The sequence below is a fragment of the Castanea sativa genome, chromosome 8 (genome assembly GCF_040712315.1).
Source record: "Castanea sativa cultivar Marrone di Chiusa Pesio chromosome 8, ASM4071231v1".
Lineage (NCBI taxonomy): Eukaryota > Viridiplantae > Streptophyta > Magnoliopsida > Fagales > Fagaceae > Castanea > Castanea sativa.
Genome location: NC_134020.1, coordinates 29,028,526 through 29,053,071, shown reverse-complemented (window position 1 = coordinate 29,053,071; position 24,546 = coordinate 29,028,526). Strand labels below are relative to the sequence as shown.

The 24,546-nt window shown below is 37.3% G+C and overlaps 2 protein-coding genes across 6 annotated transcripts; one reads left to right on the top strand and one right to left on the bottom strand.

Annotated features, from left to right (window-relative positions):
- Positions 1 to 3,189: 3,189 nt before the first annotated feature.
- On the top strand, positions 3,190 to 3,624 carry LOC142606145 (uncharacterized). Its single transcript, XM_075777541.1, has one exon. The coding sequence runs from the start codon at positions 3,190 to 3,192 to the stop codon at positions 3,622 to 3,624; it is 435 nt and encodes a 144-aa protein (XP_075633656.1).
- A 7,454-nt stretch (positions 3,625 to 11,078) lies between these two features.
- On the bottom strand, positions 11,079 to 22,677 carry LOC142607507 (tropinone reductase homolog At2g29170-like). Of its 5 annotated transcripts, none has more exons than XM_075779026.1 (4): positions 22,338 to 22,677; positions 19,469 to 19,676; positions 18,412 to 18,631; positions 11,079 to 11,488 (listed from the first exon to the last, which is right to left on the bottom strand). In XM_075779026.1, exons 1-4 carry the CDS (start codon positions 22,424 to 22,426, stop codon positions 11,475 to 11,477), a joined length of 531 nt encoding a protein of 176 aa, XP_075635141.1. In that variant the 5' UTR covers positions 22,427 to 22,677; the 3' UTR covers positions 11,079 to 11,474. The 5 variants fall into 5 exon arrangements, with proteins under 5 accessions (XP_075635141.1, XP_075635143.1, XP_075635144.1 ...); XM_075779029.1 differs by having other exon boundaries at positions 11,375 to 11,488; positions 18,412 to 18,501; positions 22,338 to 22,614; XM_075779027.1 differs by lacking the exon at positions 11,079 to 11,488 and adding an exon at positions 18,093 to 18,315.
- Between the last annotated feature and the right edge of the window lie 1,869 nt (positions 22,678 to 24,546).

The window sequence follows — 24,546 nt, the reverse complement described above, 5'->3', positions numbered from 1 at the left end:
ATTCTGACGGTTAAAGGAAAGGGATGAGGAGGATGGCCAACCTTTAATCCAATGCAACATCCAGAGAAAGTTCATGCGGTTGAGGAGTGTGTGAAAGAAGCTCCTGAGTGCATGAATGAAGGTGTCAAGAATGTTCAGAAGAACTTGTTGAAGACAATCCGGGTGAAGATAAAGAAGGTGAGAAAATGGTAAAGATTAGTAAGAATTTTCCTGAAAATGAGAGAGGAAAGTTGATAGCTTTGTAAAAAGAATTCAAAGATGTCATTGCTTGGAGTTATCAAGAGATGCCAGGTTTGAGTTTGAACTTGGTAGTGCACAAGCTAAAGGTGGATCCTAATGCTAAGCTTGTGAAACAGCCACTGAGGAAGTATCGTTTGGATGTGGAAGAAAAGATAAATTTTGAGGTGCAGAAGCTTTTAAAGGCAAGATTCATTGAGGAGATTGAATGTTCGAGCTAGTTAGCTAATATAGTCCCTATAAAGAAGAAAATAGATAAGAATCTGTGTGGATTTTCGGGATCTCAACAAAGCCTGCCTAAAGGATAAATTCCCACTTCCTAATGTCGACATTCTGGTAGATACATCAGTTGGTCATGAGCATTTCTCTTTTGTGGATGGTTATAGCTGGTATAATCAGATCCTTATGGACCCAACAGATGCTTCGAAGATTGCTTTCAGAACACCCTTTGGGAGTTATTTCTATAGGGTGATGCCTTTTGGATTGAAGAATGCAAGTGCCATATACCAGAGAACCATGACGTTGATCTTCGGAGATATGCTACATAAGCAGGTTGAAGATTACGTAGATGATCTTGTAGCAGAAGCGAAAAATCCCTTTGAACATTTGGTGCACTTGAGACAAGTCTTTGAAAGATGCAGGGAGCATAACTTGAAGATGAATCCTTCCAAGTGTGCCTTTGGAGTATCTTTAGGGAAGTTTTTGGGGTTTCTTGTTTTTCATAGGGGAATGATTTGGACCTTACGAAAGCTGAAGCGATAACTACTTTCAATCCTCCTACAACCCTGAAGGAGTTGAGAAGCTTTGTGGAAAAAGTTTCTTATTTAAGAAGATTTATTCCAGGATTAGCTGAGATTTTAAAGCCTCTTACGGAGAAGACAAAGAAGGGAGTAACTTTCATATGGTGTGATCAATTTTTGAAAGCATTCAAGAAGATTCAGATGATATTGGCGAATCCCCACACTATGGTAACCCCTATACTTGGAAAACCTTTACTATTGTACATAGCAAATACGGAACAATCCTTGGGAGCACTGTTAGCTCAAGAGCAAGAAGGGGTGGAGAAGCTGGTGTACTATATAAGTCGACTCATGAACGGACTAGAGTTAAGATATTCAACTGCTGAGAAAGTATGTTTGTCTTTAGCTTTCGTTGTGAAAAAGTTCAATCATTACTTTCTAGGACATTGTGTGCAGCTGGTGACTAAGAGTAATCCTGTGAAGTATCTCTTGACGTGACCTTAGTTATCAGGATGAATGGCACAATAGGCCATCCTGACAACATGTCTTGATATCGAATGCATATGACCAACTGCCATTAAAGGCCAGGCAATGGCTGATTTGCTAGCTAATTTTCTAGAGATAAGTGATTTTTCACCCCTTCAATAGGAAATTATGGTGACAGAGAAACAAGTGGTTGATGTATCTTGACGGGTCATCTATGGTTAAAGGATGAGGGACAGGAGTAGTCTTGAAGTCACCAGGGGAAGAGCATACGTTTTCCTATAAACTACATTTCCCTTATTCTAACAACGAAGTGGAATATGAAGCCTTATTGATAGGGTTGAAAGCTGCCAGAAGATTTGGCATAAAAAGGTTGAAAGTATTTGGTGATTTCAAGTTGGTGATAAAGCAAGTTGAGGGAATTTATGGAGTGAAGAATCCTAGCATGGCTGTTTACAGAGGTGCGGTACAAAGAGTCATGGAACACTTTTCTTTCATAAAGTACAAGGTGGTTAATAAAGGTGAGAACAAGCTTGGTGATTCGCTAGCTACTCTGGCCACCTTGTCTATACTAAAGAAGGAAAAGATGACATTCCAAATTGAAAAGTAGCCTAGTTTAGCTCAGGATGAACTACGTTTCCCTTAGGATTGGCGAGAACCCTTGTTAAAGGCAATGGCTCAAGGGAGGTGCGTTAGGTTGGAGCTACCAACAAACATGAAAGATTTCCTTAGAATCAATGGTGATTTATTTCTCAGGGGAGCAGAAGGTTTGTTGATGAAGTGTGTCTCAAGGGAGGAGGGATTGACATTGTTGCATAGATTGCACTATGATATTTTTGGTGTAAATCTCCATGTCAGCCTCTATAGAAGATTGCAAAGGTTAGGAGTCTTCTGGCCAAAGATGGCCAATGTTGCTAAGGAAGAGCAATGAAGTTGTAAAACTTGCTCTGTTATCTCTCCAGATCAAGTAGAAGTGCTTAATGGTGAGTTTCTAGAAGAAGATTGGTAGGAACCATACCTGAGGTACCTTTTACAAGGTATTTTGCTTGTTGATCGTGTACAAAGAGAGAAGTTGAAAAAATATGTAACTAGGTTTAAAGTAGTAAATAGGTAATTACTCAAAGAAGTTTCCAAAGAGATGGATGGTATGTATTCATGATAAAGAAGTTAATGACGTTCTTTCAGACCTACATGAAGGAGAACCAGCAGGACATCTAGGTGGGAGAAAGCTATGGTAAATGGCTTTGCACTAGGGATATTACTGGTCTACAATGCAAAGGGATGCTCAAGACTATGCAAGGAAGTGTCAATAATGCCAAAGGTAGGGAGATGAAATACACACCAGCCATCAGAGTCTTCATCCAACAGTGGCTCCATATTTATTCCACAGCTGGGGGTTGGATTTTATAGGACCTATAAACCCCCCCCCCTCTGAAGGATGTACATGGATATTGGTAGCCATTGAGCTATTTACCAAGTGGTTAGAAGCTCTAGCTCTGAAGAAAGCAACGGGTAGCTCAGTGGCTAATTTTTTAAGGGAGAATATAGTATATCGTTTTAGGGTACCTAACAAAATTATTTCTGACAATGGCACACCATTCCTGAACAAGGATGTGCACTGTTTAACAGACTGGTACTCCATCTCTCACACGACATCTACACCTTATTATCCCAAAAGAAATGGCCAAGCTGAGGTCTTTAACAAAAGACTGTTGAAGATATTGGGAAAATGACTATGGAGATTGAAAAGGGGTGGAAGGAGGAGCTTCCTACAGCTCTGTGGGCTTATAGAACAGCCAAATCACAAGCTACAGGAGCTTCACCCTTTTCTTTAGTCTCTGGCATTGAGTTTGTTATCCCAATATATTTAGTAAGACCAGCGGTGAAGTTGGCACAAATTGCAGGAATACCCAAAGAAGACACTTTGGAAATCATGGAGGAAATGCGCGACAATGCTGCCTCTCATAACCGCCTTTATCAGGCTAATATGAAGGCTAGGCATGAAGGCCAAGTCAAAGAAAGAAAATTCCAAGTGGGACAACTTGTTTGGAAAGCTGCTCCGCATGTGCGAGGAGTTGCTGGAGCTGTCAAGCATAAGTTTTCTCCAAAATGGGAAAGACCATACATAGTGGAGGAGGCACATGCAACAGGACATATTGGCTGAAGGATCAAGCAGGTATAAAGGCGTATTGCCCCATTAGTGGAGCTCACCTTAAGAAATATCATGCTTAACCTTTGTAAAAATATTTTTATGTGGCCATCATGTCAAAAATGATTTTCTGTTTTGCAAAATAACCTACACTTTTATAAATAAGAACTTATATGTAGTTATCTCATAGGATGTTCATAATATCCATGCAAAGTCTAAATAGATGGCGAAATAAGGCATGGTAAAGTTAGAGTACAACCCCATGGTCTTTCAAGACCAAAAACAAAAAAATATTACAACTTGAAAATTAGAGAATGTTTATGAGAAAACTAAAATTTTCAAGAGAGAAGTCTAGATCGCTTAGAGCTCCTAGCTCGCTTTCCAACTTCTCAATCTTTTCTCTTAGAGATTTACATTCTGCGGTGACACATTCTATTTGACTCTGAAGGTTAGAACTTGCTTCTTGTTGGGACTACAATTGCACTTGAAGTTCATTGATTAATTCCTTGAGCTGAGTGATTGAGGTAGCATGCACCTGTAACGTTGATTCTGCTTCCTTTGCTTTGTTGATACACGAGTTTTCTTTAACTCTTAAATCATGAAGTGGGGAAAAGGAAGTATGTTTAAATCCCTTAGTGTAGTGACATGGCTCTTTAACCAGCCGACATTGACATTTAGGCTCTCAGCCTCACTCAGTATGGAAAGGAAATTGTCAAGGGGGAGAGCCAGACATTCCTCTTTACCCTTTGACTGCAGTTAGGATATGATAGACCCAATTCGCTGTAAGATAAAGCCTCTAAGTGACAGGGTCCACTTGCTAGTATCCCTCATAGTTTCGAGATATTTAGAGAGTAATAGAGAACAAATTACTCTGAGATTGGGAGAAACTAGTGAGAGCAATGGATTAGATGCTGTTAGAGTGCTTTCATCCTCTTGTTCCTTGGAGGAAGCTTTTGTTAAGTCTTCCTTCTCTTAAGAATTTTTGGTGTACACTTGATTGGAATCCTCCCTTTCAGTGTTAGACTCTGTTTCTTCATTAGAGGTCACTTCTTGTACAGAAACCTCTGGGTTTGAAGAAGTGGCTTTAGCTTTAGGGTGAGCTTAAGGAACAGAGCTGGTAACCTGTCAAAGGTCAAAAATAGAGAAAAGAAGAAACATTACTTGGGTTCAGGGATAAAAGAAGAGGTTACAAGAAACAATCACCATAGAGAAAAGAATATACCATGGGCTTCTTACTAGAAGGGGTTTTCACATTCTTCTTTCTTTTGGTGCTTGAAGGTTTGGCTTTTGGAAGGGACTTCAAAGTCAAATCTCCTTGAAAAATAGGTGGAACGTCCACTCGTTGGGCACCACTCTTCCCAAAATTCCTAACACATTCTTTGATGTCGAACCACCACGACTTGAACCTGGGAGAAGGCAGTCCATTTCTGGCGGGGGAAGTGAAGGGAATTTCAGGGCTTGATACTAATATCTTGATGATATTTTCCTTTTTAAAGGCTAAAGAAGCTACCACGGCAGGCAAAGCTGAGGTAGAGAGATGTCCAAGAATGCCTTGGTCAAAACCAAGATGATGGGAAAACCTATGAGGATTATAGGTTTAAGTCTCATACTAATCTTGAAAACAAGCCTGAAAATGGGAAGGAAAAGCACAAGCAACAAAAGAAAGTTCCTCCTCAGACCAATGGGTGTCTCTGTAATGAGAAACAAAGATGCTTTCTAAGGAAGTGAATAATGGAGGAAGACCACCCTCCAAGGCCGAATAAGGCCTAGCTGTCCAGTTAGTTGGGTCATCTAACACTTTGCTAAGGAAACTGTTGGAAGATACTGCTACTTTATTCCAATGCCAAGAACGTGGCAAACCTTGGGGTGATGGTAGATTATAAGAGCTTAATACTTTAGGGATAGGAGCATAATTCCTAAAGTGTTCCCATAACCATATTTGTAAAAATGCAACGGGTATGAAAGTTTCAACTTGAAATCTACCATAGGAACGTTGCAAGTCAAGAGTGAAATGATCTAGGTGAGAGTACAAAGTTCCTAGAAAATATGGGGCAAGGGGGAAAGATTTTCCTCTAGCCAGTTTGACAGCTAAAGGGAAGTGCCTACTAAGAATCTTTTCATGTGGATATCCCTCAAACAAATGGCAGGAAAGCAGAAAGGCAATAGAGGCTTCAAGTTCATAGGAACGAGAGTTATCTTCTCCAACAACAAAGTCGATGCCTTCTTTCAGGGAGTCTCCATTGGCTTTCTCATCCAGGCCATCAGCGTATTCCCTCTAGAAATATCTTATCCATTCCCAAAAGTTGGCTTTGGAGCCTTTGTCTTTGCCAGCATTGGCATCTTCTGGTACTTCCTCATTGGGGGCTTTCCCATTCCTTACCGCCTTCAGAAATGGCTTCTTCAAAGTTTTCTTTACTGCATCTTCAAGGAACTTCACAGCCTTGGATTCATAAGGGGATAAAGAAATGTTGACTATCTAACCATCTCCAAACAGGGAAAGTCTTAATATCTCATAGACTTCTTCTAGAGATATATAGATTTCTTGACACCCTATGAAGAATGTATGGGTAGCAGAGTTCCAGCAGTACAGAAGAGAAAGTAGGCTTTCACTGTCCTTGATGATCTTTAAATTGGAGAATACAAGAATGATTTCTAGAAGCTTTATTCTCTGCAAGATGTCCGTAAAGAGAGGATGCGCTAACACCCTTCGACACCAACTTCTTTAGCCTCTAGAAACTGAAGTGTGAGATTTGAAGACCACATCTATGGTAGGAGCAAAATCTCCCCTACAGGTACCAAGCCTTGGAATGTGCTTCAATTCCAGGTCCATGCTTAAAAGGTCATCAGGTTCCTCACATGCTGTGTAAGGAGGGTCTTTAGAACAAAGGGTTGAGTCTTAATCAAGACTTTTATCAAATAGGTAATCTTCAAAGAAGGGAGGTATGATCCACTGTTCTTCTAAGGAAGGATTTTCATCTCCTCCATGAAGAGGTTTGTTACCTTTTGAGGTAGAAGATTCTACAAATTTGGTCGACATAGATCGAAGACCACGTTTTACACCTATGATTTGATCAGTGAGAAGAGTTTGGGTTTCAGGTTGAAGAAGGAGAAGAAAAGATAAGGAAAAAAAGAGAAAAATAAGGAAGGAATATTTGTTTTCCTTTTATACTTTGAGAAGTCAATGTTTTCCTCCAAAAGAAATTGGTTAAAAATAGGAGACATCTTTTCAAAATTGGCACGTGTCAGCACGGGGAAGAAACTGAATTTCTGACTGAAAGTGGCAGTTGATGGTGCTAAAATCAAGAAAACCGCCTTTATAGTCCAAAGGCAAAGGCGCAACTCTACGCTAATAGGTATGATTTAATTCATCACATTTCACATTTTATTAACTGATATGTTTATTTTTGTGTGTTGTGTAGGAATTTAATGCATTGTAAAAATAAACATATAGTAAATAACCTTCTTTCTTTTATGTATTTTTGTGTTTAAAAGTTTTACAAAACGGAAAAGAGGGATTTATATGATTTGGCCCTGTTAGCCTACTACCTCTTTTCTAATAACAAAAGAACACAAAAATCTATAATCAAAAAAAGAAAAAAAAAAGTCTTACAACTTAAGCCATAACTGGCTAAGCAAAATAAACTTAAATAAAAAAATAATAATAAATAAACAAAAAGAAAAGTAACTGGTTCAATAGTGAACAACTCAAGGAGACCTTGGCGCGTAAGCATCCATATCACCTCTAGAGTCTTCTTGGGGATAATCTGGAGCCAAGTACTCCATCTCCTTATCATCATCATCTTCTTCTTCTTCTTCCTCCCCCTCCTCACCTTCACCGTTTCCCGAGTCATAGTCATCAGAGGAGCCCTTGGAAGAGCTGTTAGAAAAGTCTACCTCCTAGGAGCCAGAGAGCCTTGAAGCACTAGACTCTAAGCTTGAACGACCAAGCCTTCGCCTTCTCCTACGGCGAGTAGGTGCGTCCAAGAATGCAGTAGGAGTTGCATCTTCAGCTTCCTCTTCAGCCTTCAACTAAAGGTCCTCAAAGTCCTCCCCCTCTTCATCATTCCAGTTGCAAGGAGCAACTTCCTCAGGGATGAAGACTTGAGGAGGCAGAGGGTGAATGGGTAAAGGGAGAGGGGGTGCATAGGACTTGGTGGTGGGGAAGGAGTATGTTCGCTTGAAACACTCCCAAGAGAACTTGAGGAGTGTTGTGGGGAGTTAGAACTGTCAGAGGAAGATTTTGACTTTTTTTTTGTGGAGGTTAAGGTTTGGAAGAAAGATTAGAAAAAAAAAAGGAATGAAGATTGAAGAAGAAACATTCCTTATTTAAATCTTCAACTGTAGTTAAGTGAAGGGACATAACATTTATTAGGAGTAATGTCTTTTTGCCAAAACGCAAGAAACGAAGAGGCGCCAAAATGGCTAGGAGTAACCTTTTGAGCCATGTATTCATTTTGAATGTCACAAGGCATGATTATTGAGTGTTAATGCCTGAACCAATGTGACTGTCAAAGGCCTTTGCCATTAAATGCCATTGACAGTTAGGGGGCTAATGTACATAACACCACAAAGGCATGAGATAATGCATAAGTGGTTGAATCCAGACTCTACACATGGAGCAGTTGTGAGATAAGGGAGAGTAATTGATGGCTAAGAGGCTTTGTACTGGTCAGTGCCAAAGGCGTGATTGCCTTAGGAAGGAAGTGAGATTTACACCTGACAGGGTACTAAAGTATTACCAAAAAAGGACATAGTAACTTTTTAGAGCTGAAGGCTATGAGGACATCCCTTATTGGTTGAATGCATGGTGAGTCACCTTGGAGACACGTGTACCAATCATAGTATTCCTGATGTCCCTCTTGATGACCAAGACTTGTCTCCCAAACAGTGGCCAAGCTACCTACCTACGGGTCCTAGTGCCACGTTGGCCCCATCCTTATCCCTTAGTCAGCAGATAACTTCACAGCTGTAAAAAGATCTTGAGAGAGAGATTATAATAGTTTGATACCTGTCCTTGTACTCAGCCATGTTCCTTAGAGTATAAAAGGAACATGCAGCTGAACTTCTAGGGCAAGAACCCAACTAGATATTTTGAGATGAAAGTGGAGAGTTGGTAGGAAGAAAAAGGCAACTCCATTGTAAACTAATCTCTTTCTGATACAGAATAAAAGCTAAGCCGGGCAAGAATGTTGTGTTCATGCTCAAATCGTAATTTTTTATCCCTTCCTTAGGGTTTTCCATGTACTTACTGTGTTGTTTTGATAGTTAAATTCATCTTCTTCTCTAAATGTGCGCCTTTTTCATGTCCTATCATCACTTTCTTTGTTTTTGTCCAAGTATCATGTGAAAGCTTGCATCTTATTGAGTTTTCTCATGTAAATGTACTGTTAGATAACTTATTTAACTCTCATAAATAAGCTTAGATCTAACTTGCATGTACAACATTTTATCAAATTTTCTTCTAGTGAATTCCAGTTTTTGTCTACTTGTGGATTCAAGGAAACCCCTCTTGGATTCAAGGTTTACTTACCAGAAACTAATAGTTTAGTTTTTTTTTCATTAAGAGAGTATTGTGTGTGCTTTCTTTAGGCTTCCATGGCATTACCATAGAAGAAAAACTTCATTAAAAAAAGTAATACATCTAACAAGTGCAAATTTGCTGAGGAAATGATCCTCTAATATTAAAAATTATATTAATATTTAGTTACAAATGAACATATATGTGGTATATATGAATTCAATGCTTACTTTAATTTATAGATGGTTCTAACAGCTTAAATTATTAAATAGTGAATTTAAATATAGTTGAGGTCCAAAACATCACAATGTTGTATCAAAGCCCATAACAATACAAAGATTTGAAATCTAGAAAACATTCGGGCTTTCAAAAAGAGGAAGGCCCAAATCCATTAAGAGTCCATAGGAAGGGACCCAAGCTCATGAATGGGCAAGCTTTGGAGTTCCCAAAACAAAGGGAAGAAAAAAGTCCAGCCCAGCCCTCAAAGATAGAAAATCCTTGAGGAGCCCAGGGGGAAAACTGAACCAAGATACCTAGGGATTCCCAGAAGCCTGGGATCCTCAGGATATCTAGAAAGGCCAAGTTGGGACTGAGACAGTTCAAAGGGGCATGTCCAGAAACGCAAAGAACGAGGGTAGATATGTCCCATCAACCACCCAATGATGTAGAAAAGGATCAGAAGACTTAGGAACCAACAATTCATGAATAAGGGTTTGGTACCTTGAGGAACCCAAGAAGGTGGGCCATGAAGGAAGGTGGCTAGGGATCTTTCAACCTGATAGAAAGGATTCAGCTCATTTGGGAAAAATGACAAAATGGAAAGCAGCCAAAATGTGAGTCTGAAAAGGTGGAGTCTATAAGCCTTAGAAAAAGAAAGATCAAAGGTTAGTTCTTTAGGACCCCCCAGAACGGGAAAGTCAGCTAGGGGCTTTTAAAGAGGGAGCCTCAAAAGAAGGAGATAGTGAAGAATGGGGAAGGGACCAGTCACCAATGTTGCTGACACAACATTGGTTCCGGTACCCAAGGGAACAAATAGAGGGAATCGATGGTACCCTAGAAACCCTAGGATGACACTATAAAAGGAGGGGCAACCAACAGTGAAAGGAATTCAGTAACAATGAATTAGAAGGAAAAGATCATTGAGAAAACTCTGTGAGAATTCAAAAAGAGAGGAAAAGGAGGGAAAACACCGTCCGGGATCCTCAAACAGTCACTAGAGAATACACTTGGACTCAAAGGGATTCAAACTTCGCAAGTTTTAGAGGCTTGAAGAGCCATCTAAGTCAGTGATTTTTGAACTTATTGGACCTTGTAACACATCCTAGAGAGCATGATGTATTAAAAACATAAGAAAATAATGAAATATTGCATATCATTCTAAAAGACCTGCAATTTTTTTTTATTTTTTCTTCCTTGTATATTTCTCTTTACTATTCCTTGCAACTCAATGCATATATATTCTTTGTATGTTAGTATATATGTGTTGTAGGTCCCATGCTTTGCGCACCGCTTGGTTTGGAATCAGTCCAACTTAGCTGCAGTGAACTAAGCCCAGTCCCTTAAAAATGTAAAGCATCAGGCCCAGGATCCTTGTCCTTTTACTTGGGCTTGTGAGCTGTTTTTTAAAAAAAAAAAAAAAAAAAGAACCCACACAAATATTTAACCATAATTTCAACACACTTTTTCATGAGTGGGTCTTAAATAGCACGTTTCAAATGTTGGAAAGTGCTCACAACATATATGTCAAATTCTATAAGAAAATAGTTTTATTTTGAATAAAATCCTTTAATTTGTTTCACTTTAAGTGATTGCTCCACTTTATACTTTACCAATCACAAAATACTACATATCAAATTTTCTTTTATAAATAACCAATTTTAAAAAAAATATATCAAATGCATGTTATATTAATGCAATTGGTGAAATATATAAATCAGATACCTGTTATTCATTTATTTTTGGAATGAAACAACTACACGCGTTGCTCTATATATATATATAATTCACTTATTACATTCATTTATTTTTCAGATATAATAACTTTTGAGTTTTTCGGATTTAATTTCTGGTCAAATATCTTGTTTCTACAATGAATTATTACATTCATTTATTTTCATATATTGTAGTGGGGGTGTGTCTAAAGTTTGAACATCATTGTTTGTGCTGTTTCAAAGTACGTTCAGGGAAAGCAGAAGCCATTTACGGTAATCCCTCCATCAACACAAATGGTCTGACCGGTTATGTAAGAAGCTGCAGGTAGGCATAGGAATGCCACCAAGGAAGAAACCTCCTTTGGCTCTCCAGTACGTCCAAGAGGGGTTTGACAGTTAACAGCCTCCAAAACTTTTCATTGCTCAGAAACTGCAAAGAAGATGATATACAAATAAAAAATTATCAATGATCTCCCAATACTAGCCTCCTGTACAAGCGTTGATAATTAATGGAAGAGGTATACTAATTCTGACAAAAATTAAATATGGCTATCCTGTTAACATATGTGAGTATAGTGATTAATTAATACTAGCCTTTTCGCATGTTTAGAGGCATATACATACTACATACATACCTTGACATGTTGCATGAGGTATTTGCCAATTTGGATACAAATTATCAAAGTCACAGATAAGGATAAATTATTATTAAGAACTCATTTTTATTTTCTACTTTAGTGTGGTGAGATTTTTTGGGGAGATCAAGACTTTGGGAGATTTCTTGAGTAATTCATACAACATATAGAGACACTTTAACCCAAAAGGCCTAAGCTCCAATGGATATGTGCTCAATTATATTATATTAACTACTCATTCTTCTCATCATATTTAATGTGAGACTTCACTCACATGTGTAACCCAACAATCTTTCCTTTACGTGTGAGTCTCTACCTCTCGGTAAGCTTCAAGACCTCTTCGTGGACCATGAACAAGTCCTACTTGCTCCCCCTTGCCTAATGAATTTTTTCCTTTACTAGTGCATCATCCATGCACCTCTATGTGTGTTGATACCGTATTTTTTCCGCCTTCGATTTGCAAGCCGGACCCCGAAAAGTCCAAAAATATTATTTTCTCTCCATGGGGCCATTGCAGGCCATTGTGAAGATTGTCAAATTCTCATTCCAAAGACTATTCATGGGTTGAGATTGGAGTTAAAACAGTTGAGATATTGAGAAAACTGTGAAAACTGCATGTGCTAACTTCCCGGAGCCATAACTTTTGATCCGACTATTGGATTTTGAGTTCCATACCTTTTTAGAAATTAAAAATGAAGATCTATCCAAGGGTGTCAAGATCAACCTGATCAAAGGAGGTTTGAGGCCGGCGGTCTTTGAAGGGCTGTCGCCTTGAAAAAGTGCCTGGGGCTATAAATAGCCCCAGGCGCCCCTCAGACCAAAAGAAGAAGACTTTTGGGCTCCCTCCCCTCTGCCTGAACGAATTCTAAGCTCTATTTCTCTCTTCCAAACACAAAAAACACATCAAAACTTCTTGATTTTTGCATTTTCACCAACAATATAAGGTAGTGTTCTTGTATCCAATCTTCTCCTCCTTGCTTTTACATCTTGGATTTGGGTTTAGGGGTGTGGATGTAGCTTTTTAGCTATCATCCACACCCCTAACCTTCTAAATCTTTTTCCTAGCATGTTCTTGCTCTTTTTTTCTTGAATAATATGTTTTATTGCTTTCTTTGACATGTTTCTTGCTTTATCTTGTTTCTAGCATGTTTTTAGCTTAGATCCATGCCCTTCTATGCTTGTTCACATGTTATTTGTCCCGATCTACGTGCTTTATGCTTTGTGCTATATGTTGTGCCTGGATCTATCTATTCCATGTGTTGTTTGGCTAGATCCATGTTCTTTTTATGCTTGTTCACATGCTAGTTGTCTTGATCACATGTTTATGCTTTATGCCATGTTTTCCCATCCTTTGTTCATCTCTTTGTTCTATGTCGATGTTAGGGTTACATGCTTACATGCATGTATGATGTTTGGCTATGCCTTGCTTGGATCTATGTGTTTATGCCTATGTTTCTACGTTATGTGGTTAGATCCATGTCTTCACATGCCTATATGTCTCAATCTATGTGTTCACATGCTTGTATGCTTAGATATGGTGTTCTTCCATGCTTTTATGCTCACATCCACATGTTTAGATGTATATTCACATGTTTCCATGTGTTTTTCCATGCCTATATGTGTAGATTGGTGTTCACATGCTTAGATCACTATTCTCTACATGCTTTATGCCATCATCTATGTGCTTGCATGCTTCACGCCATATTTATGTGCCTAGGTCTAGACCTTGTTTGTCATGCCATGTGCTATTGTAGCCATTTTCTTCCTTTTATCGCATTTTCTTGCATTTTGGCCATTTGGTAGGATTTAGATCTTGACCCTATGGTCTTGGTTCTCATCCATACACCTTAGCCCATATCAAAGGGTTTGGATCATCCCATGTACATTTTTATCCTTGCTTGCTTTTATGCTTTATGCTTGTGTTAGCCTTTCTAGTTCCAGGCTTTGCCATACTTGACAGCCGTGAGTCCTTATTTGGATGTAACCACTTGAGATGCGTCTCTAGACGCTGGGTTGCTTCGTGCATACCTTTCCCCTTTTCCGCTCCATGCGATGATGTACTTGCCATGCTTGTTTGCACCACCCGTTGGCTTTCTTTGCATCTTCACACACTTGCTTACATGTCCATGCATGAGTCTCGCTTGTTAGTGTGTCATCCATACTTCAACACAAAGAAGCTATGGGCATCTGATCTAGACCTACATATGTCCCTCGTGGACACCAAATTTTGTGTGGCTTTTGCTTGTTTGTCTTCTTTCTTGTTTGTTTGCTTTCTCGCTTTCTTGCTTGTCTGTTTACCTTTGCTTGTCATGTCTCCCACCACATGCTATGCTTATTATGTCTATCATGCTTATCACTTTGTGCCTCTCTTGTATGATTGTTGCATTTTCCCCTTCCATTGCTTGTCTGCTGGTTTCTTGTCTTTGCCTTTGCATGGATGCACATGGAGGGAGGACACTTGGAGCTAGGGCATGGCCTCCCAGGCGCAAGAAAAATGGGCGCGGAGTCAAGCATGTAGATTTGAGCCAAGCTGCTATGTTCAGTAGGTTTAGGGGCCTAGTTCATCTCTTTTGGTTATGTACTCTTTTATACCCCCTTTCCTTCCTCCTCTGTTTCTCTCTTAGACAGTTTGTATTAGGTATATCATGCTGTGTACCATTCATCCTCATCTCTAGAGTATGGCGACCCCTATTTATTTTCCTGCACTTATATTTTGGGCCATGCTCTAGGGATGTAGGCATTTATTTTCCTGCTCTGTGTGCATTATTGTGCATGATGTATGTATATATATATACCTGCTAGCCCCCTTTCGATGTGATTGTCACCATCCATGTCACTTAAGGCATGTAATGCCTAATTTTTGCAGTGAAAGCAAGGTGACATGTCACCGGATTTTCGACGTGGAAATCTAGTATTTCGCTTGAATGCCTTAGGAAGGCAAAAATTGGGACCACGCCCATTCAAAAGCCAAACCTCAAAGCCCCTATGCATGCAAAGCCCTGAAAGCCAATGCCAAAATCATGTTCTTTTACTGTCAATCTCCAAAAATTAAGATTTTATCAAAATAAAGGATTGTCCTTGGACAGGCGTTGTAGGGTGCCTAACACCTTCCCCACAGGTAACCAAGCTTCTGGACTCAAGAATCAATATTTTTTTCCATCCATATTAGATTAGAAAAAATGACATTTTTCTTAGCATAGGATTGGTAATAAAATCAACTAGAAACAAGTGACCAATCACATCTTAGAAAAACCCAATGATTGGTAGCAACTTCACTCACCTTTGGTAATCCCTTAAAATTTGGCCTAGATTCCCGCCATAAATGTCAAAGGTAGACCTACCTTCCTCCACTGAGAGAGCGAGCACCTGAAGCTCCGCAAGAACACACACAACCATCATCGAGAGGGGCCCTCCAACGGGGCCCTGAACGCGCGGGAGCGTCATCACAGTGGGTGGTCGGATGAAGGCACAGCGGCGGCGGTTTTTCGGCTGCCAACTCGAGTCCGGGCGTTGACAACGTGTCAACCCTGCATGTCTTTTATCCTCCTTGTCTAGCACCATAGGCAGTAATACTCCTTTGTTGAGTCTTTTCCAAGATTGTTTGTGTGAGCTTTATGAGCTTGCTTGTTGAAATATATCGTCCTTGCTCCCACTACAAAATGGACTTTCCCTGTTCTATTCACAAAAGGGCATCAGTACATATACCTCGTTCCCACTCCAACTGCGAAAGGAACCTCAATAACCTTGCCACATTTTCCCTACACCACTGTGGGCTCTAATACCACTTGTTGGAGAGATAAACACCTTGGAAAGACACAGTAATTAATATAACATATAGAGACACACTTCAACCTAAAAGGCCTAAGTCTTAATGGATATGTGCTCAATTATTTTATATTAACTACTCATTCTTTTCATCATTATTCAATGTGGGACTTTACTCACATGTGTAACACAACAAGATTTATTACAAAATATTTGAAAATATACTTTCTTCCTGAGTGTTAAAATTTAGGCTAACAAAACTTCTGAAACAATAAATCTCATCACTTAGCACATTTAACAATTATAAAGTAGGGGGCGCGGGGGGGATGGACCCATTTTCCCTTACAGGTCCCCCATTAGCAGACCTTGATGGACTATTTTGCTTATTAGGCCCGACATGTTTCCTAGCCCGAGTTCCCTCCTTGGAACCCCTAGGATATTCATTTGGATTGAGCCATTTTAAAGACTGAGTCAAAGGTCCATGAGAGCCTTTAGATAATGGGTCCTTCGATCCAAGTTGTTAGGATAATATTTTTCATGTGTTGACATATCCTTTGACAAAATGTATTTTACTTATAATTGGGTAGTTCTAAGTGAATTCTAGAATATCATGAAGTATACTTAGTGAACAAAACAAGTGGTATTATTAAAGACATGAAGACTGCACCACGAAACAAGTGAAGAAAAGCTGAAAAAGTGAACCCCGACACTAGTCTCAATACTAGCATCTATCGAGAATAAATGAAGTACCTCGATACTAGTCTCGACTCCTCTTGATTTATTGAGTTTTGCAGATCCAGAATTCTCAGAATTGTTTTTCGGCCTATGATAACTTGGATTACTAGGGTTTCCTTCACTAAACTCGTAGGGGATATAAAAGTTTTACTTTAAAGTCATCACAAGACACAAAGACTTAGTTAGAGAAGCCACTACGTTCTTATGTGCCTTAGGTTTTTGTAACCAAGTGCTTCTAGATTTTTAACGTGTATTAAAGTGTAAAACTTTGTATCCAACAACAAACATCAGTTGCTAGGAAGTTATTCATGTATTGGGATTGGAGAGAAGAAGTCTTTACAAGATCAAGTCCAATTGGGGATTGGAGGGAAGGTTTAACTATATTTTGGTACTTTGGGATAGTCTAAGGTAGTGGTAAGATTGCTTATACTTGTAACCGCTCGATTATTGATTAGTGATTCTTGAGAGTGATGGCCTGAAAATCGCCCGATCGGGTTTTTGCCTTATGAGAGGTTTTCCTTATTTTTCAACAAATCACTGTGTCAAATTTGATTTCTGGCACACTTTAGTTTATTTGGTGATTTGTGTGTGCCTCCACGATTTGCATGTAATTTAATCTAATTAATCAACTTGGGTAATTGAATTAATTAACCGAGGTTAATTTATAGCCCAACATGGCTACTTAGTATTCGGAAATGATAAATCACTATTTCCCAAGGAGAGAACCAACTGATCAAGTAAAGATAACTTTAGAGGGAACGAATCTATCACCTCCACAGTATTGCTACCACTTATAACAACTCAACATTGAATGTTGAGTGACCTATTTGAATAGAAATGGGGATAGATTCTAGCCTATACGCTCTTAGTTGGCCTAGTGATGACATGCATGATTTGTCCAGAGCTCACTAAGTCACTATCATTATCCTCTGTTCTCATGGGAGCGAGACAATTATGCCTATAAATGCCTCCATTTCTCATCGAAAAATACTTAGGTACAGTACCTTAGGTGCTATTTCTTAGGTTCATCTTTTAAGATTCAACCATGTTGCTACTTAACTAAAAAATACACTTCCTTCCCATGAGAAAAAATTCACATGGCAGAATCTTAAAAGGAGAACTTAAAGAACAGTACCTAAGTATTGTACCTAAGTCTTGCTCTTTCTCATCCCAAGAGAGGAGGTAGAAAGCATAAGAAAAGGACAGAGTCATTAATCCCTATCTGATAAGAGAGTTTATGTATTGATTTCCAAATTGAGGTGATTACTATGGTTTAAAAAATGTTGTAAAAATTAAGTGTTTAAAGTACTCATAATGCAAAAAATGTGTTTGGTATTATATTTTTAAAAACATATTTTCATAAGTGAAAAAACAAAATTGAGTGTTTGGTATGACTATGTATTTTTTTTATTTAAAAAATGTGTGTTTTATGTGTTGTCAACATCATATAGGTCCCAAGGTTTTCAAAATTATTATAACAATATTACTTAAAATTGTAACTTGAAAACTGGAAACTCCTCTTGTGGTGTTTTTAAAAAGTGGTATTTAAATACTCTAAATTGGAAACTGTGATTAAAACACTCTTTGTTAAACTTTGCTACCAAACACATTTTTTTGGGGCTTACTGTTTTCAGTGTTTGTTTGAACTCTCTGATCGAGCTGACCTTAAGCTTTTGGGCTTAAGGGCAAATTAGGTAGAATTAGGAACACTCTTTGTTAAAATTAGCTACCAAGCATATATTTTTTTGGGGGGCTTACTTTTTTAGTGTTTGTTTGAACTCTCTGACTGAACCGGGCTTAAGCTGTTCGGGCTTAGGGGCACATTGGGTAGAATTAGGAACTAAGGGCAAGGAGGAATTATCCTGCTCTCGAGTTGTAATTTTTGAGTTTCATTAGTTGTTCTTTCAAAAAAAATAGATATATTGTATTGGGTTATTTCTCATTTTGACCCACTAAAATAAATATGTCCAACTTCGTGGTCAAGTGCTTAAATACACAAAGGAAAGTAATCTTATGGTTTTAGCTAGAGGGGTTTTGATAACCCATGGTGCAACAGAGTTACTTCTTATGTTATCCTTTGCCTACTCACATGCCAAATTTTTTGCTAGTTAATTCAACCCTCCTACAAATAAATATTTGGCAAAAGTTAATCGCACCATTTAACTAACATTTAAAAGCTTGCAATAAAATTAAAAGAAAAATATCAAAAGAGAATTACCTTTAGCTACAGCATAAATAGATACTCCAAGAGTTAGGCCTACTACACTAGCAACGGAAGAAAGGAAAACAATGCTTCCTGCTTTTGAAGCTTTTAGAAGAGGATAAGCAAATTGGCACGTGTGATAAGCAGATTCAAGATCGGTACACATGAGAAATGAGAAATCTTCAGCTGTGTACTCCATGGTTTGTTTTGGCATGTTGGTTCCCACGTTGTTTATCTAAAACCAGATATTAATAAGGACAACAGCCCAGTAAGGCTATACTGCTATAGTAATTACTAATTAAAGCTCTTGTATGTGAAAATGAAGTGATTTTTAGGTACTCCTAGAGCATAGAGAATGGTGCTCACACCTTTCATAGTCATGGTAGAGTTCATTGTGAATAGTGGGAGAGAGCACAATTTCTCAATGTTCCAAGAATACCTAAAACTTTTCCGTAAAAATGAATGTAAATGGTATATTGAATATTGTAAATTGCAATCTCTTAGCTGCTTGGAAAAAAAAAAAAAAACCCTCTCCCTTTAATTTAAAAGGAAGACAACCCATTTCATGAAAAGAATTTATTTATAGAGCCTAGATTCTACCTGAATGATATATAAGTGCGTGTGAAATTCTCACAGAGAATTTTTTTTTTTTTAGGAATTAATATAATACAAATTGTTCTAAATTCATAGATTTAAGCTTTTAGGTTAAGTGGTGTCACTATAACTAAAATTGAATTAGAGCATCCAAGATATGGCAATGACCATATGGCCTCTTATCAAGGAAATAAGTGCACAGATTCTTTTCTATAAAAATATTCTTCCAATACAAATTAAATTGTTTTTATCATTGATCTCAAAAAAATGAACATGCTTTTGTAAATCAAATGGAAGCCAATGGTTATAGCACACAAAAGAACATTTTTATGAATGAAAGAATACAGATTCCTGAAGTAAAACTTTTGACGGTTACGCGTTAGAAAATAGGGTGATCGATCCTTTACACTATACCAACTTTTGTGTATGGCATAAAATGCCATGCAAAGCAAAAATGGCGAGGAAATAGAGGACTTACAAGGATGTTGAGTTTGCCATTAAATAGGGAGAAAATTGTGCTGATTAGCTCCTCTCGTTGGGCTCGTGATGCTACATCGCAGACTGAATCAGTGACTCGAAATCCCTTTGTCTTCCATTCATGTAAGCATACGTTGAGTTGGGCCTCATTTCGAGAACATGTGTGTACAAAAGCCCCTAGGCTTGCTAATTCCTCAACAACAGCATACCTAATCACAACATGTAGCTCTAAGTTATAATAGAATTTCAGAAAACAAAAGTAAAAAAAAAAACATTTCATATGAAAAAAAAAATTCTAGTTGACAATTAGTATAATTTTTAAAATATATGACAATATTAACAAGAAATAGAGAAAATATAAGAGAGATAGAACTTAAAACGCTTAACTTGGTTCGGTTTTAGGTCCAACATTCACAACGTAAGGATTTAATTAAATGATATTGCATATTGATTTTATATTTATTACAATTTTTTTGCTCAAAGGTATACATGTAGTACACTAATCCTATGTTAATCCATGATTTACTTTACTGAAAGGCAACTGCATAATTTTCTTCAAAAAAAAGTCACTTCACATGACCATATATATATATACTATAAAACCGAAGCCTTTAACTGTTGGTTGACCTCTCCACAATTTTATACATCAGCATTTTTTATTTATAATTTTTAAATCTGATTTATTTCTTTTTTTACACTTGCTCCTCTCTCAAACCCGATACTTTGCCTCCCTTCACTATCAATTTTCTCTCCACAACCCAGACCCACCATCATTCCTTCTCTCCCACAACTCAACAGCTCCACCTTCTTCAGCACCACCTATCTCTGGCACCACCTTTGTTGGTGCCACCCACCTTTGATTTGGAAACTAGTGTTTTAGTTTGATTTTTTGATATGGGTTTGTGTTAATGTTTGTGTTTTTGTGTGGATTTTTAAGGTGAGAAGTTGGTTTATTAGACCACTAAGAAGAGGGCAAGTGGACCCAAGTGCCCTGTCACTGGCAAGAGAATTCAAGGGGTATGTAGAGTGTGTGTATATATATATTTGTGTTTTGGTGTATTGGGTCTTTTGCTAAATTTGAAACGTATCTTTGATTTATAGTTATATGCTATGTCAATTTGTGATTGTAATTTTGCTATTTGTGAATCTATAAATTGTGTTGTGGCGGATGATATTAATATGAGTGCATTGTAGTTATTATGGTTATGGTTTCTTTTTTGTATTGTCTGATTATAGGAACCTAATTTCTGGTAATGTGTTGGTGAGTGGTTTAGTAATTGATTTGAGAAAGACAGGAGTCCATGTTGGTGATAATATGTCTAAATTTTGGAATGTGTATACATGTGGCTCCTATGTGAGGCATTAATATGCTCTGCGCAGAAGATTGTAATATTGATGTTGTACTTTTACATTGCATTTTACCAAATGTCTTGGGACTCACATCTAACATCTATTTGAACTTCATTGTTGATCAATCAGTGTCTGCATGGTGTTATGATGGTTAAAATGTAGTGTTGTGCCCTGAATTATAGTGTAACTGTAATGTCTGTGGTATTTGACACACTTTTGAGGAACGAGGATGTATGGATCAACAGTTGCATTGCATATTTTGAAGTCGATTTTGACATTGGAGAGTAATTATATCTGAGCTGGATCCCCCAACCCTAAACCAAAGAAGTGATGCTGCTGGTGGGAATTGATCTTGAATCTGAACAAGCTTACTTATGTTTGAACCATTACTGATTTTATTACATAATTATGTGTATGCGTAGGTAATTTTAAATGATAAATGTGAAAAATGCCCTTGTGTTTGCTAAGATATTTATTCTTCTTAAGACCATACAATCTATATGGCTGAAGTTGGTTTTGAGTCGGGAATTCATATGGGTCCTTATTGGAGGGTTCAAAAAGCATTTATTGCGCTTTTGTGTTGATTTGCGTTTGTGTGTGTGTGTGTGTGTGAGAGTGTGTGAGAGAGAGAGAGAGAGAGGTATCCTGATTGTCATTATCAACATAGTTTCCTGTTTGCTCTACTTAAAAGATTTTTTGATCCTCATATTATTGATGAGAGGTAACTCTTGAGGATTTATTTTTTATTTTTTATATTTAAATTTTCCTGTGATTAAGTCAAATCTAATTCAATGTTGGTCTCTCTGCAGATTCCTCACTTGAGACCTGCTGAATACAAAAGGTCCAGATTGCCTAGAAACCTTAGGACTGTGAATCGGGCATATGGTGGTGTGCTGTCTGGAGGTGCTGTTAGGGAGAATGATGTTGCCATAACAAGCTGGCCTTACTCTTTTTAAGATTCAATAGACATGTTCTAAGTCAATTTCTTTGTTTTTGTAGGATAATCCGAGCCTTCTTGGTTGAAGAGCAAAAGATTGTGAAAAAGGTTTTAAAGATTCAAAAGGCAAAGGAAAAGCAAGCCTCAAAGAGTTAAAATGAGTGGATGATAAAGCAATAGTTTGAGTTCTGTGGTATTTGACACACTTTTGAGGAATCAGGATGTATGGATCAACAGTTGCGTTGCATATTATGAAGTTGATTTTGACATTGGAGAGTGTAATTATATCTGAGCTGGCTCCCCCCAACCCCTAAACCATAAAAGTGATGCTGCTGGTGGGAATTGAGCTTGACTCTGAACAAGCTTGCTTATATATGAACTAATCATTTAAATTACCATAAATAAGATGCAATATGAACAAAATTAGTAAAGTATTCTTTTTAAAATTTTATTTTCAATAGCTTTTTTTGTACATCACACGGCTTAGTGACAAATTTACCTATATTTAGAAATCTTGAGAAGGAATGCATTTTAAGCTAAAAATAGCAGGAAGAAAAAAAAGAGTATTAGGCAGAGAAAGAACCCGATTCCTTTGGTGCCACCGGTAACAAGAGCAGTCATTCCTCGAAGTGACCATCTGCTTTCTCTGTTTCCGATTTCTGCCTCCGCCATTTATTTCCGTCAATCTATCACTAATGTTTGCTGTAAGCCTATAAGTAGAAGTAGTATATGTATATCCACTTCTTTGAACCGGTGGAATGGGTAATGCAGTGACATTTATTATCTGCAGAACAACAGTAGATGATAAGGCCTAAAATGGTCAAAACTTTTGTGCCACCCGGAGAAACAAACAAACTGGGTATTATGGTCTCAGCCTGTAACATGAAAATTTACTGTGAAAATGTGGAAATGTCTATACTGGGACTCAATGGGTTTTGTTTCCTCCCAGAGTAATCACTATTAATAATGGTCCAGTCGTCTTGCTTTGGATTGTACATTTTTTTATTTTTTATTAGTGATATTAAAGGTATTACAAATTTTATTATTGACTTATAAAATGTCATGTTATTAATCACAAAAAGTGATATAAACATTTATTATTTAAATTGATGAAATTCATCAATGAGAGACAATATTACATTATATTTTGAACATTTTATAGTGCTTTTAATTAGCGCATTTTTCTTTTTCATTTCTATTAAGACTCTCAAAGTACAAGACTAATAGAACCTTAACTTAATTGAAACCCTAAAATGTTTCAAAAAGATGTTGCAAATGTGTTAAATCATCAATTATAGATTAATCTCCCCAGATAGTTTGAGATTTTGATTTTGGTAAACTAATATCCTACAAAACCACACACCAAATAATATATATCTCTCTCTTAAAATCAAAATATAAAATTAAAAATTAGATTACAACTTTCTTTAACTATACATTGTCTCATATCCAAAATTAAGTATATTTTTCAATCGCAATATATTTCTATTTCTTTTTATTAATATTTATAGTTCAACTATGATATTCAATTCTCTATATGAAATTAACATTAATCTAGTTGATATTATTTATGTATTTAATGTATCAAATTAATCTTAATTTGATTGATATTAAATAATTTTGTTTAATTAATATTTACATATTAAAGACCCCGTATAAATTTTTTGCCTTAGGCCCCAAATTATGTTGGGCCACCCCTGGAGATCAAGTGCAATTGGTATACATGGTTGAGATTTAAAGTTGTAAAATATAACTTTAAATCTCAATCATTAAATATAAAAAATGAGGAAAAGTAAAAAAATAAAAATAAAAAAATTGTGAGGGATTTGGGTGAATTGCACGGTCTATCCTCTTGCTTTTTGTTTTTGTTACAGCTGTTGGCTCTCATTAGGTTGGTTGTAACTCTTTGGTTGTTGTGTTGTTGCTTTCTGAGCTCTGTTTTAATGTTGCGTGCTGTTGTATTCTTGGAATTCTTCCGACACTGTGTTTTATGTTTACAAATTTCCTCTCATGAATTTTTCACTGAGATTAATTTTCACCATTCATATTGAAGGAAAAAAAATATATTTGCATGATATTGCATCAAATTAAATTAGGTTTTGAATATTAAGTTGGTATTTAGGCAAAAATCAAGGAGGAACCATACACAAAAGTAGTATAAACCTTGGCTTCTTTCAATGTTCTCCAAAGTCTCGCCAATGAATTATTCCACATGCTCCTTTCGCTTGTCAATGTGTAGGTACAATAGTTCAGGGCCTACTATTGTACATAGATAGGGGGTGGGGCTAGAAATTTGTGTTTGGAGGGCCGAGGTAAGTTGATGGCAAACACCAGAGAAAAGCGGTGGACCTAATGGTGAGCGAAAATGATGAGTGTAAATAAAAAACTAAAGAAAAGAAGAAGAAGAAGCAGGATGAAAGGATTAGAGGGGCAGTAAAATAAAAATAAAAAGAAGATGAGACGCAAGAGTTACAGAGAGTGCACTGTAAAAGAGAAAAAGAAGATGAAGTAGAGAAGGGGAAGTAATGTTAGAGAAGAGAAGAAATGGTACCATGAATTGAGAATTGAGAAAAGGAAAAAGAATATTTAAAAAAAAAAAAACAATAATGGCGCATCACACATTTTCTCATAATTGTCTTTTGTGATAGATCGTGATTGACTGATCTGTTAGTACCACATGGATTCACCATTTTTTTTAACCCAATCTGCCGTGTAGAACAATTGTGACAAAGAATACATAAAAATGTGTGATACTAGTATTATTGGAAAAAGAGAATATATATATAAAGGGA

Coding starts and splice junctions, on each gene's coding strand:
- LOC142606145 (XM_075777541.1), top strand. CDS start 3,190: ATGACTATGGAGATTGAAAAGGGGTGGAAGGAGGAGCTTCCTACAGCT.
- LOC142607507 (XM_075779026.1), bottom strand. CDS start 22,426: ATGGCGGAGGCAGAAATCGGAAACAGAGAAAGCAGATGGTCACTTCGA. Junction 19,677..22,337: donor GGTGGCACCAAAGGAATCGG/GTTCTTTCTCTG, acceptor TGTTGTGATTAG/GTATGCTGTTGTTGAGGAAT. Junction 18,632..19,468: donor ATGGCAAACTCAACATCCTT/GTAAGTCCTCTA, acceptor ATCTGGTTTTAG/ATAAACAACGTGGGAACCAA.